Source organism: Balaenoptera musculus, chromosome 11, assembly GCF_009873245.2.
Source record: "Balaenoptera musculus isolate JJ_BM4_2016_0621 chromosome 11, mBalMus1.pri.v3, whole genome shotgun sequence".
Classification (NCBI taxonomy): domain Eukaryota; kingdom Metazoa; phylum Chordata; class Mammalia; order Artiodactyla; family Balaenopteridae; genus Balaenoptera; species Balaenoptera musculus.
This window is the reverse complement of record NC_045795.1, coordinates 40,568,754-40,581,401: the sequence shown is the minus strand read 5'-3', so window position 1 is coordinate 40,581,401 and position 12,648 is coordinate 40,568,754. Positions and strand designations below refer to the sequence as shown.

The window sequence follows — 12,648 nt, the reverse complement described above, 5'->3', positions numbered from 1 at the left end:
CAGGTGCCCCTGCTGTGTGTCCTCTGTGACCCCCTCCTGCTCCCGGCTCTGCAGGCAAGAACGTGCGGCGGTCCATCCAGGGAGTGGGGCACATGATGTCCACCATGGTGCTGAACCGCAAGCAGTCTGTCTTTGGCGCCCCCAGCCTGCCTGCCGGCGCCGGTGCCCCTGAGCCGCTGGACAGAAGCAAGTTTGAGGAGAATGAGGACATTGTGGTGATGGAGACCAAACTGAAGATCCTGGAAATCTTGCAGGTGGCTGGGCCAGGAGCGTGGCAGGAGGTGTTAGGAACAGGGCAGGAGAACGGGGGGCAGGTATGGGGAGGTTGGTGAGGTGAACCCCCCTCAGATCATAGTATCTAGTGCTGGGAGGCTCCACAATGAGCTGTCTAGCCCAGTGGGTCTCAAAGTGTGGTCCTCCGACCAGCAGCGTCAGCCTCACCTGGGAACTTAGACATGCAGGTTCTTGGGCCCCGCCTGGGACTTATGGATCAGAGACACTGGAGGTGGGGCCTGTTGTCTGTGCAGTAACAAGCCCTCCTAGTGGTTCTGGTGTGTGCTGTCTCCTCATTGTACAGACGAGGGGAGGGAAAGGGGGAAGGGGACTTTTCTGCAGTCACACAGATTTTGAAGCAGAGCTAGAGATTTGAGAGCTTGTTTCCTGGTGGGGTGGACACAGTCATCCTTCTTCTGGGTGTCTTCTGGGTCTGAGACTCCTCAGCAGCACTTGGGGAAGGGGCTTTATAGGGTCCTGAGAAGGGATAAGGACCCTTGCTTTTGCTGTGCTTCCACCAGAGGATGGGAAGGGTAATGCAGTGATGTCCCTGGGGATCCAGTCTGGGCAGGGTCTGTTTAGGGGAGTCAGAAGAGGGGACTTCTAACTCATTCTGGGGGCCGGGGGCTTCCAGATCTGAGTCCTGGGTGTGGCCGGCGGCTCTGTGCCCCATGAGGACAGAGGATAGAGGCCAGTCAAGGGTGTCTGCAAACCCTGTGTCCTCACCCCCCACCCCGCTGTGACCTCTCCTGCTCCCCCATAGTCCTTGGTTCCCTCCTACTCCCAGGAACCCCAGAGTCTGTTTGGCAGAGCGGGATAGAAGGACGAGAGTCGGCCTTTGGACCTGGGGAGCTGCCTTCCCATCCCTGTCAGCGTCCAGCCCGGGAAAGAGGGACTGAGTGGGCTGCGAGGGGGGTCTCTGCCTCATTCTGAGAGGAGGTACCATCCACCATCAATGAGGCAGGAGCTGGGGAGAGGGCGCCCTGGACCTCCCTGGGAAGAGGAGTCTTTATTTATTTATTTATTTATTTTTATTGAAGTATAGTTGATTTACAACATTGTGTTAGATTCCTGCTGTACAGCAGGTGATTCAGTTATACATATATACACATTCTTTTTAAATATTCTTTTCTATTATGGTTTTTCACAGGGTATTGAATATAGTTCCCTGTGCTAAACAGTAGGACCTTGTTGTTTATCCATCCTGTGTATAATAGTTTATGTCTGCTCATCCCAAACTCCCAATCCTTCCCTCCCGCACACCCCCCTTTCCCTTGGCAACCACAAGTCTGTTCTCTATGTCTGTGAGTGTGCTTCTGTTTCATAGGTAGGTTCATTTGTGTTGTATTTTAGATTCCACATATAAGTAATATTGTATGGTATTTGTCTTTCTCTGTTTGACTTACTTCACTTAGTATGATAATCTCCAGGTCCATCCATGTTGCTGCAAATGGCATTATTTCGTTCTTTTTAATGGCTGACTTATATTCCATTGTGTATATGTACCACATCTTCATTATCCATTCCTCTGTCAATGGCCATTTAGGTTGTTTCCGTGTCTTGGCTGTTGTGAATAGTACTGCTATGAACATAGGGGTACATGTGTCTTTTTGAATTATATTTTTGTCCAGATAATATGCCAGGAGTGGGATTGCTGGATCATACGGCAGCTCTATTTTTAGTTTTCTGAGGAACCTCCGTACTGTTTTCCACGGTGGCTGCACCAGCATGCCTTGCCTGGGGAGAGGAGTCTTGAGGTTGTTGGTTGTGTTGTCCCATAGGGTCCTGAGCATCCATGCTGAGCCTCCTGAGTGCTGGAACTCATTCGGGGTGGCCCCTCACTCTTCCTAGAGCGAGACTGGCCTCCTGACCTCAGACCGGTCCTCACCCCATCCTCTCCTCCTTCTCCAGTTCATCCTCAACGTCCGCCTGGATTACCGCATCTCATACCTGCTGTCCGTCTTCAAGAAGGAGTTTGTGGAGGTGTTTCCCATGCAGGACAACGGGGCTGATGGCACAGCCCCGGCCTTCGACTCCGCCAGTGAGCCCCCACCCCTCCCTTCACCCTGACTTCATGCCAAGGCTGTGTGACTCGCCCAGTGGTACAGAGCAGTGGGCTGCGGCCTGGGGTCACTTCGGGTCAGCTCCCCAGCCCTGCCCCCGTTTCCCAGTCTGCAAGGGCCTTTCCTCTCCATTGTCTCATTTAATTGCCCCAATGAGGGCACGGGGCAGGGGTCATCCCCTCCATTTCCTAAATGGGGAAACTGAGGCCCATAGGGGGGCAGGGACTTGCCCAAGGCCACAGTTGGTCAGAGGCTGAGCCAGACCAGCACCCCCAGCCCAGAACTCTGCTCGCCCCGGCAGGGCAGGGTGGCTGCTCTGGTCCCTGCCCTGGTTGGTTCCACCTCTGCCGCCAGAAGAGGCAGGCAGAAGGGCTGCCAACCAGCCAGTGTGGGGAAGGGGGTGGTTTGAGTGTCTCCCTGCTCCCTCTCCCCAGTGCTCCCCATCTCTCCTGTACATGGACCAGCCACTTGCCTTCATCTGCCCCCTCTTGCTCCCCACAGCCGCCAACATGAACCTGGACCGCATCGGGGAGCAGGCGGAGGCCATGTTTGGAGTGGGGTGAGGCCAGGGTTGAGGCTGGGGGTTGTGGATGGGGTTGGGTGGGTGATGCCAACACAGGCTTGAGACCCTTCCCCCCTTGGTTAATCCTCCTGCAGACCCTTACCAGGCTCTGGGGCGGGGGTGCCCTGGCTTTGCGCTCTGACCCTCCCTTGCCTGCCCAGGCCCAGTGATATCGGGACCACTTGGGCCCCACTGTCATCCTAGTCATCGCCCTGCCTCCCCTCAGGGCAGTTGTGCCTTTGTGTGTCAGAACTTGGGCAGGCAGCTGGAGGGATGTCCCTGTGTCCCACAGCGGGGAGGGCAGCCTGCTCTTCAAAGGGCTGGAGCAGGGTGGGGAGGGTCACCCCAGGAGCTGGGGGATCTTAACTATTTCTGTGCCATTCCTTTGGCATCTGGTGAAGGCTTTGGCTCCCTTCTCAGAATGGCGTTTTTATTTTTTATTTTTTTTAATTTTTGGCTGCGCCGTGCGGGATCCTAATTTTCCGACCAGGGATTGAATCCGGGCCCACGGCAGTGAAAGCGCCGAGTCCTAACCACTGGACTACCAGGGAATTCCCAGAATGGCGTTTTTAAATTCATAAAATAGTGCACACAAAGTTACAAAGGAAACCAATGGCATTGAGATGCAGTTATCAAAATACTGGAGAAAACAAATTTGAAGTGACAGTTATATATGTGTGCCTCTCTGTTAGCACATTAAATAACAATCTGTGCCTGGGGTGTAATCAGTACCATTACTTTGAAGTCGTGATGACTGTAAACGATATTTTGCAATTTCTATAGCAACTCTTAGGTGATGGGAAAACATCTGTGATTTTTTATTGGTGACAAAGTCACAGATACCACTAATTTTTTCTCACTGAAGGAAACGCTACGTTTTGGTGAGAGGTTGGTGAAAAGAAAGATGGAGGTTTCCCCCCACCTCTGTTTACAGCCCCAGCCTCTAGCCACGAATCCCTTGGGGGTGTCTGTGGGTCCCCTGTGAAGAGTCCCTGCCTCAGCTGCTTAATCGAGGGGTGTTGTGTGGGACCTCAGGGGACACATGGATCCCTGGGGTGCTCAGGGTGGCAGCTGTTTGCAAAGTGAGGAGGAAACATCAATATTTTTAGCCAGCGTGACATGGGGCACCACGGCTACCTAATGGGTGGCGGGGAGCCTGCTTGTCCCCTGGGCCCCAGGAAGGCGCCGACCATGCCCCCCATCACCCTCCTCCCCGCCCCACCCCCCCGACAGGAGGACGAGCAGCATGCTGGAGGTGGACGACGAGGGTGGCCGCATGCTCCTGCGCGTGCTCATCCACCTCACCATGCACGACTACGCGCCCTTGGTCTCCGGGGCCCTGCAGCTGCTCTTCAAGCACTTCAGCCAGCGCCAGGAGGCCATGCACACCTTCGAGCAGGTGCTGGCTCCCCTGCCAGAGCGCCCGGCCCTTGGGGAGCAGGAGGAAGGCCCGAGGCGGCTTCTCGGGAGCCAGCGGGCACCGAGCAGGCGGGCCACAGACTGGACGCTAGGCGGGGATGCAAGGACGGAGCAGCTCACAGCCCGGGGGCAGCTCGAGATGCCTCCCTCGGGTGTTTGGCCTTGCCGAGCTCCTTAAAGGGGGAGCTACGTCTTGGCCACCTCAATCTCCTCTCAGCCTGGCTCCAGGCCTGTCATGTCTTAGGAGGTGGACAGCACTTTACAGATTGCACACTCTATCACGTGCACCTTTGCTAATAAGTGCTTTGAATCATGCCTAGCGCGCATTCAGCCTTCACCAAGGGGACTGGCTTTGTTACTGTGATGTCGTGTGGTCTCGACCGCTCCCTGTGAGAGGGGAGTGGTATTTAATGAGTGAGCGCCGTGTATCAGGCACTGAGCACTGGGCTTGCATTCATGGAATTCTCCAAGCAGCCCCGACAGCGTGGTTTCTACTCTCATTCCTGTTTTACAGGTGGGAGAAATTGAGGCCCAGGGGGCTTTAGCTTTCTTCCCTTACCCACTGACTCAGAGCGGGTAAGGTGGGATCGGAGTCAGGGTTCAGTTCCCAGCATTCAGTGATGTCAGTATGCCTTGCCCTGCCCTGTTCAGGTTTTGCGTGAACAACTAACAGGCCACAGCAGCGCGTGACACGAGTCAGTGAATAACTGAAGCCAGATGATGACGCAGCTCATGACCGGGGGTGCAGGGAAGTCTGTGGCCATCAGGGAAGGCTTCCTGGAAGCAGTGGACTTAGAACAGAGCCATAAACTCTGAGTAGGATCTGGCTCAGTGGAGAGGAGCAGTTGTAGAGTGGAGATGCCAGGAGCAGAGAGGCCGGGATAGTGCAGCGCCGGGAGTCTCTATGAGGCAGTGGACTTGGGGGTGCTCTCTCACCAGGCACGCCTGTCCTTGACCTTCAGGTGCAGCTGCTGATCTCAGCCCAGGACGTGGAGAACTACAAGGTGATCAAGTCGGAGCTGGACCGGCTGCGGACCATGGTGGAGAAGTCGGAGCTGTGGGTGGACAAGAAGGGCAGCAGCAAGGGCGAGGAGGTGGAGGCAGGCGCCGCCAAAGACAAGAAGGAGGTGCGCGGGGTGCGGGAGTGGGGGCAGGGCCCCCGCGAGGGCTGGGCCTGGCTGACCCCGCTCCCTGTGCCCCCAGCGGCCCACGGACGAGGAGGGCTTTCTGCACCCGCCTGGGGAGAAGAGCAGTGAGAACTACCAGATCGTCAAGGGCGTGAGTGGCCGGGTCCTCGGGCGTGGGTCTGCGGGCCGGCCTCTGCCGCCTCCACTCCCCGCCGCCTTGGAAGATATCCTCCAGCTTTCCTTGAGTGTTGAAAACGACTCTGCCAAGGTCCAGATGGAATTATTTTAAAGCTGAAGGAACTTAATGAAATTCCATTTCACAGTCATGTTGTTCTGTTGACTTTGATGGGTGGAATCGGGCTTTTAGTTCTTTCCTGCCTTGCTGCAGGGATCTGATTCAGCGGCCGTGGCCTCCTTCCCTCTTCCTGTCCCTGGTGTGAGCTGGGGCTTGGCTGTGGTCGGCTGAGGGGTGGGTCGGGCAGAAGGGAAGCTTGAGGAAGTGGGAAGGGGTCCTGGGCTCACCCTCCCCTCCCCCAGATCCTGGAGCGGCTGAACAAGATGTGTGGCGTCGGGGAGCAGATGAGGAAGAAACAGCAGCGGCTGCTCAAGAACATGGATGCCCACAAGGTCATGCTGGACCTGCTGCAGATCCCCTATGACAAGGTGACACCCGACTTCTGACCTCTGACTCCCCAGGGCAGCTTCACCCTGAACCCTGACCCAACCCAAGCCACACACTAACCCCTGATGCTGACCTAACCCGGCCTCTCCCTGACCTTTTACCTTGGCCTGCCCCACATACCTTGACCCCTGAATCCAATCTTAGTGTCATCTTGACCTTTGACCTTCCACCCCCTCATCCTAATCCACTTTGACCTTGAATTGACTCCAGTCTCACCCTGATTCTTGACTCTGACCCCAGCTTCTGTTTCCCTCTCTGGTCTAATCCTTATACTCTCAACATCATTTTAACCTTTGACCCTCAACTTCCTTACCCTGACCTATGTTAACCCTAATTTGACTCCAGTCTCTCCTTGGCCCATGACTTTGATTCTATACCCTAGCCTCACCCTGACTGTCCCCAAGCCCACCCTGGCCCCTACCTCCAGACATAGCCTCATCTCAACCATGGACCCCTCCCCTTGACTGATCTTGATCTTGATATTTCTCCAGCTTCAACCCACTCTTGACCCTGACACCCCCTCAGTGTTCACCTGACCCTGACCCGTTAGCCTTGCTCCCCGACTCCGGCCTCATCTCAGCCTCTGACCCTCAGTCCCTCACACATTTCCATATCCTGACCCACCTTGAACCTGGCCACCTTGGGGTCCCAATCCTGAGCCCTGACCCACCCCCACACCCGTCTGCGCTCTGGCCCCAGACCCGGCCTGGCCTTCACCCTGTGGTGGCCCCGGCACCCTCTCCCCTCCTGTCTGCGTCCAGGGCGATGCCAAGATGATGGAGATCCTGCGCTACACACACCAGTTCCTGCAGAAGTTCTGTGCTGGGAACACCGGCAACCAGGCCCTGCTGCACAAGCACCTGCACCTCTTCCTCACGCCAGGGGTGAGGGCACGGGGCGCGGGGCTCCGGGGCAGGGCGGGGCTGCGCGATCCCCCTCTCTGATGGACGCCCTGCCCGCCTGCAGCTGCTGGAGGCGGAGACCATGCAGCACATCTTCCTGAACAACTATCAGCTGTGCTCCGAGATCGGCGAGCCCGTGTTGCAGCACTTCGTGCATCTGCTGGCCACCCACGGGCGCCATGTGCAGTACCTGGACTTCCTGCACACCGTCATCAAGGCCGAGGGCAAGTACGTCAAGAAGTGCCAGGACATGATCATGACCGAGGTGAGGGCGGCCGAGGGGTGCTTGGGGAACTCGGGCAGCGGGCAGGCGGGACCCAGACTTGGAGGAGTCAGACAGTGGGTCATAGAGGGGCCCTGGGGTGCTGGGCTGTGGAGGGGACTTGGGGGAGAACTGAGGATACAGAGGCTGGTCTAGCAGAACTTGGGCTGCGGCCTAACAGGACTCAAGCAAGGCCCAGGAGAAATTAGGTGCCTTGTAGAACTCAGATAACGGGTCTGAGAGAACTCAAACACTCATTTCTTCATTTATCATTTATTGTCGTCTATCTACAAATCATGAGGCACCTGCTATGTACCAAGGACCATGTAGCCCTGGAGGAAATCAGTCAAATGAAAGCTCCGAGGGCAGTGTGCCCGGGGGGACAGGGATCACAGCTTTTGTGCTCATTGCTAGGGCCCCAGGGTCTGGCACATAGTAGGTACTCAGTGAACAAGCGAAGGGGTGAAGGGCTGAATCTGAATCTGGAACAGACATGTTCTCTGCTCTGGAGCATCTCACAGGGTGGGGAGGAGCAGGGAGAGAAAGGAGCAAACACTCAAGTGAAATGAGGGACTTATCAATGAGACGTCGTGTCTGGAAGTGCTGTGCAGTGTTAATTATTAATTGCTATTATTATATTACCGTGACTAACCTAATCGCCGACACCAGAGGGATGCAGTGTATGCTCCTCAAGGGTTTAAATTACAGCTATGGGAGCACAGTGGAGAGAGAGGGTGGGATTACAAAGGACTTCCTGGAGGAGGCGCCTCTGAGACAAGCCCAAGTGGGATTTTTTTCCTTAGAGGAGGGGGGACTTCCTGAGTCTGGGGTTCGGTGTCCTAGCTAACAGCAGAGGGCCTGAGACATCAGCCTGGGGCCCCAAGGGCCAGGGAACCCCAAAAACTCAAGCAGGGGAGGGTTTTCCTGAGTGTCGGGTGAGGGCTGGAGTCAGAGTCCCAGAGTCCCAGTCTCCCCCTGGGAAGCACAGGAGAGGGCTGGGGCCCGAGCCTGCTGGACTGAGGGGGTCTGATGTGCCCCCTTCCCACCCACAGCTGACCAACGCAGGTGACGACGTGGTCGTGTTCTACAATGACAAGGCCTCGCTGGCCCACCTGCTGGACATGATGAAGACTGCCCGGGACGGCGTGGAGGACCACAGCCCCCTCATGTACCACATTTCCCTGGTGGACCTGCTGGCCGCCTGCGCCGAGGGCAAGAACGTGTACACCGAGATCAAGTGCACGTCCCTGCTGCCCCTGGAGGATGTGGTGTCTGTGGTGACGCACGAGGACTGCATCACCGAGGTGGGGCCTTTGTGCACATGGGGATCCCGGGGGCTGGGGGAGGGTGCGGGGGTGGGGAGCCAGGCCCTCAGCCCTGCTGGGTGGGGCAGGGGGAGGGAGGGAGGGAAAGTGGGGGAAGTGGACAGGGCTTGGGAGGTGGGGAGGTGATGGGGACTCGGGCAGAGAAGCAAGGGGAGGGTCGGGAGGAATCAGGGAAGCGCAGAGAGGGAGACCCGGCTCGTGCCCTGACCTCCCGGCCCCGCCTGCCCAGGTGAAAATGGCCTACGTGAACTTTGTGAACCACTGCTACGTGGACACGGAGGTGGAGATGAAGGAGATCTATACCAGCAACCACATCTGGACACTCTTTGAGAACTTCACCCTGGACATGGCTCGGGTCCGTGCCTGTCGGGGTGTGGGCAGGCAGGCAGACCATGGCGGGGGGGCAGCGGCCTTCCAGGGGGTGGGAGTGGAGGGGCCCCCAGGCATCAGTCTCTCCTACCCCAGGTCTGCAGTAAGCGTGAGAAGCGCCTGTCTGACCCCACCCTGGAGAAGTATGTGCTGACCGTCGTGCTAGACACCATCAACGCCTTCTTCAGCTCCCCGTTCTCTGAGAACAGCACCTCCCTGCAGGTGAGCTCCAGCTGCTGGCGGCTTCTGTGCGGGCGGGGGTGGGCGGGAGTCAGAATATATATATTCATATTTGCTTGTAGCTTATAAAGATACAACAGAAGAATATAAACGTGTATTAGTTATCAATGCTGTGTAGCAAATTATCCCCAAATATAGCAGTTTAAAACCGCAAACGTTTATTATGTCACAGTTTCAGTGGGTCGGGAATTACAGTGGAAATTACCATAGAACAGGAATTCCTAAATTCACTTGGTACGATGGGTCCCAGGGTGGCCGGGGACACCTGGCAGCCCTTATGCACTGAAGACAAAGTGTGACGATTACTGCAGTGGATGGCAGAGCCGAAGCAGGAGAATCTGATGCACAGAATCATCAGTGTTGGCTAGTTGGTCATGGTGTCCCTAGAACTGAAAGAGGTAGACAGTCTTCTTAAAGCCTTTCTTATCCGTAGAGGCAGAAGAGCTCTAGGCTGTGAACAGGTGTTGGACTTGAATCCCTGAGAGTCACAGCCCCTCAATCCCCAAATTCCCAGACTCGAGCAAGGTCACAGCCCAGAGCCCCTTGAAAGGAAGAGACCCATGTTTCCTTGAGGAAGGACCCTGCTACACCACCTAATTCATAAAGAAACACTGGAAGGACACACAAGAAACCAGTCAAAGGGCTGCCTATAGGTAGAGGGACTGAGGGTGGAGCGGGGATAGTGCTTCTGAGCGAAAAAATACTGGGTCCCACCCTCCCAGCCAGGATGGGCTTGTTTTGACACATATGTGTTTGGGCCCTGGGACCCCTTTGGGACTCTGGTGATGTGTATCAGCTTTCCCCACCTCTCATTAGCCACAGGGTAGAGCATGGGAGAATGGGGGTGACGGGGTCAAGACTTCTTTCTTTCTTAAAAGATTTTATTTATTTATTTATTTATTTATTTTTTGGCTGTGTTGGGTCTTAGTTGCAGCACTCGGGATCTTCTTTGAGGCGTGTGGGATTTTTCGTGGTGGCGCGTAGCCTTCTCTCTAGTTGTGGCATGCAGGTTTTCCCTTCTCTAGTTGTGGCGTGCAGGTTCCAGAGCACGTGGGCTCTGTAATTTGTGGCACGCAGTCTCTGGTTGAGGCACACGAGCTCAGTAGTTGTGGCACGCGGGCTTAGTTGTCCTGAAGCACGTGGGATTTTAGTTCCCTGACCAGGGATCGAACCTGCGTCCCCTGCATTGTAAGGCAGATTCTTTACCACTGGACCACCAGGGAAGTCCCAAGACTCCTTGAAGTATTCTTTCTTATAACCTTTTGGTTTTTGTACCATGTAAATATATCCGCTTTCCACAATATTAATTTATTTGAAATTTTTTTAAAGGAAGAAAAGGGTCAGCAATAGGGTTATAAGCCCCAGGCCTGGGCCTCGGGGAGTTCTCACAGGGCTGCCATGTATAGTTGCACAGGTTGTGCACTGCTGAGAGGAAAGGGGGTGCCTTTTTCCAACTGGCACAAAAGCCCGTGGTAGCTATTGGAGGCCTTATCCCTCCGCCCACACCCAGACCCAGTAGGCTCTGGTCACCGGCCTGGGGCCGCCCAGGGTGGAATGTGGACCGGGCTGCAGCAGTCGCGTTGCCTCTTGCAGACACACCAGACGATCGTGGTGCAGCTGCTGCAGTCCACCACACGGCTGCTTGAGTGTCCGTGGCTGCAGCAGCAGCACAAGGGTTCCGTGGAGGCCTGCATCCGGACCCTCGCCATGGTGGGTGAGTGTGCCGGGGCGTTGGCCAGCCCCTCCCCTCCCCTTCTCTCTCCTCCCCGGGGATGCCCGCCCTCACAGTAAACACCTTATCCCGAAGCTCGCCCGTCAGCTGCTCCTAGGTGATGCTCAGTAAGTCCTTCTTGGTGTCTAAGTGGCGTCTTGGCAATTGAGAAAGGCTGTTTTCTCCTCTGAGTCAGTTCCCCGGAGGAGAGTGCTGGGTGACATCCCCCCCGAGCAGAGTTTCTTGGGCTTACAAATGGTCTCAGGCAGGAGGGAGGCTGTAGATTGTTAGGGAGAGTTAGGGAAGGGGAGAGGGGAGGCGGGAGAGTGGAGGGGGGAGGGGTCAGAGTGGAGCCAGGGTGGAAACGAAGAGGCAAAAATTCCCTCTTTTTACCCTAAAAAGGGAAGAGGGCACCTCAGTTCAAGTGGGGGCCAGGGTGGGGGCCCCTGCACCCCAGGCCCTGTCCCCCAGTGTGACAGCCCCTGAGCCTGGCCCCTCTGGCTGAGCCCTCACCCCCCACCAGCGCCCCGTCCCCTCTCCCCTCAGCCAAGGGCCGGGCCATCTCGCTGCCCATGGACCTGGATGCCCACATCAGCTCGCTGCTCAGCAGTGGTGCCAGCTGTGCAGTTGCCGCCCAGTGGAACGTCTCCAACTACAAGACGGCCCCGCGGGCCTTCCCCCGCGTCACGCCCACCCCCAACCAGTGGGACTACAAGAACATCATTGAGAAGCTGCAGGTGGGCATGGGGCTGGGGAGTGTCCCTCCCTGTGCTGCCCACGCTCCCCGGGAAGGGGCTGGTCAGCTCGTCCACTCCTGGGGGCTGCTAGGGGCAGGGGACTGAGGGGCACCATTCCAGGGTTGGTGCTCGTGAAGGGGGCCGGTACATCCCTCGCTCCCAACAGCACCTTCGTGTTTAGAGAACACACTCTGTCCACTGTCTCATTGGCCTCTAGAGAGGGTGTTGTGAGTTACTATCCCCATGTGGCAGAAAATCGAGGCCCAGAGGGGGCAAAGGGTTTGCCCAAGGTCACACAGAGCTAGAGAAGGGGCTGGGAGGAAAGCCAGGGTATGCCCAGGGGCTCTGAGCAGACAGACATCACGCTCTGTCCGGGGTGGCTCCGTGGGCCCAGGGCCCCTCAGGCAGGCACAGGCCAATCCGTGGGGCGCCTTGGCGTTGGGGTGGGGGGAACGGCAGTCACGCCCTGGTCATCCCTTGGGCCTGGGTGGCCTGCACCTCGCCCAGCGGTGACCCTGCCCTCCCCACGCCACCCACCCCAGGACATCATCACGGCCCTGGAGGAGCGGCTGAAGCCCCTAGTGCAGGCCGAGCTGTCCGTACTGGTGGACGTCCTGCACTGGCCCGAGTTGCTCTTCCTGGAGGGCAGTGAGGCCCACCAGCGCTGTGAGAGTGGAGGCTTCCTGTCCAAGTGAGTGGGATGCGGGACCGGGGCATGGGGGCGGCAGGGGCACAGCGGCCCAGGACGGGGAAAGCCCATGGGGTCAGAGGGCCGTGGTCAGGGACAGCAGCTGGAGGGGGGAGGGGGCCGCCCCAAGTGTGCCCTCCTTCCCCGCCGGCCAGGCTGATCCAGCACACCAAGGACCTCATGGAGTCGGAGGAGAAGCTGTGCGTCAAGGTGCTGAGGACGCTGCAGCAAATGCTGCTTAAGAAGACCAAGTACGGGGACCGGGTGAGTGCCCAGGTGGGCTGGATG

General features: G+C 57.1%; 1 protein-coding gene across 4 annotated transcripts in view; it reads left to right on the top strand.

Moving 5' to 3' along the window:
- The window catches only part of ITPR3 (inositol 1,4,5-trisphosphate receptor type 3), a 67,055-nt gene that overhangs the window by 40,866 nt on the left and 13,541 nt on the right, over positions 1–12,648 (top strand). For all 4 annotated transcript variants that reach the window (XR_005021725.1, XM_036867858.1, XM_036867859.1 and 1 more), the window contains 16 exons: positions 55–254; positions 2,185–2,314; positions 2,838–2,895; positions 4,132–4,297; positions 5,280–5,444; positions 5,521–5,595; positions 5,982–6,107; positions 6,888–7,010; positions 7,093–7,293; positions 8,343–8,594; positions 8,845–8,970; positions 9,081–9,206; positions 10,818–10,938; positions 11,482–11,672; positions 12,215–12,363; positions 12,516–12,624. Coding sequence is in view for 3 of the 4 variants with exons in the window: in XM_036867858.1 (XP_036723753.1) it covers positions 55–254; positions 2,185–2,314; positions 2,838–2,895; positions 4,132–4,297; positions 5,280–5,444; positions 5,521–5,595; positions 5,982–6,107; positions 6,888–7,010; positions 7,093–7,293; positions 8,343–8,594; positions 8,845–8,970; positions 9,081–9,206; positions 10,818–10,938; positions 11,482–11,672; positions 12,215–12,363; positions 12,516–12,624 (2,318 nt within the window). In the remaining variant the exon portion in view is untranslated. The remainder of the gene's footprint in view (positions 1–54; positions 255–2,184; positions 2,315–2,837; positions 2,896–4,131; positions 4,298–5,279; positions 5,445–5,520; positions 5,596–5,981; positions 6,108–6,887; positions 7,011–7,092; positions 7,294–8,342; positions 8,595–8,844; positions 8,971–9,080; positions 9,207–10,817; positions 10,939–11,481; positions 11,673–12,214; positions 12,364–12,515; positions 12,625–12,648) is intronic.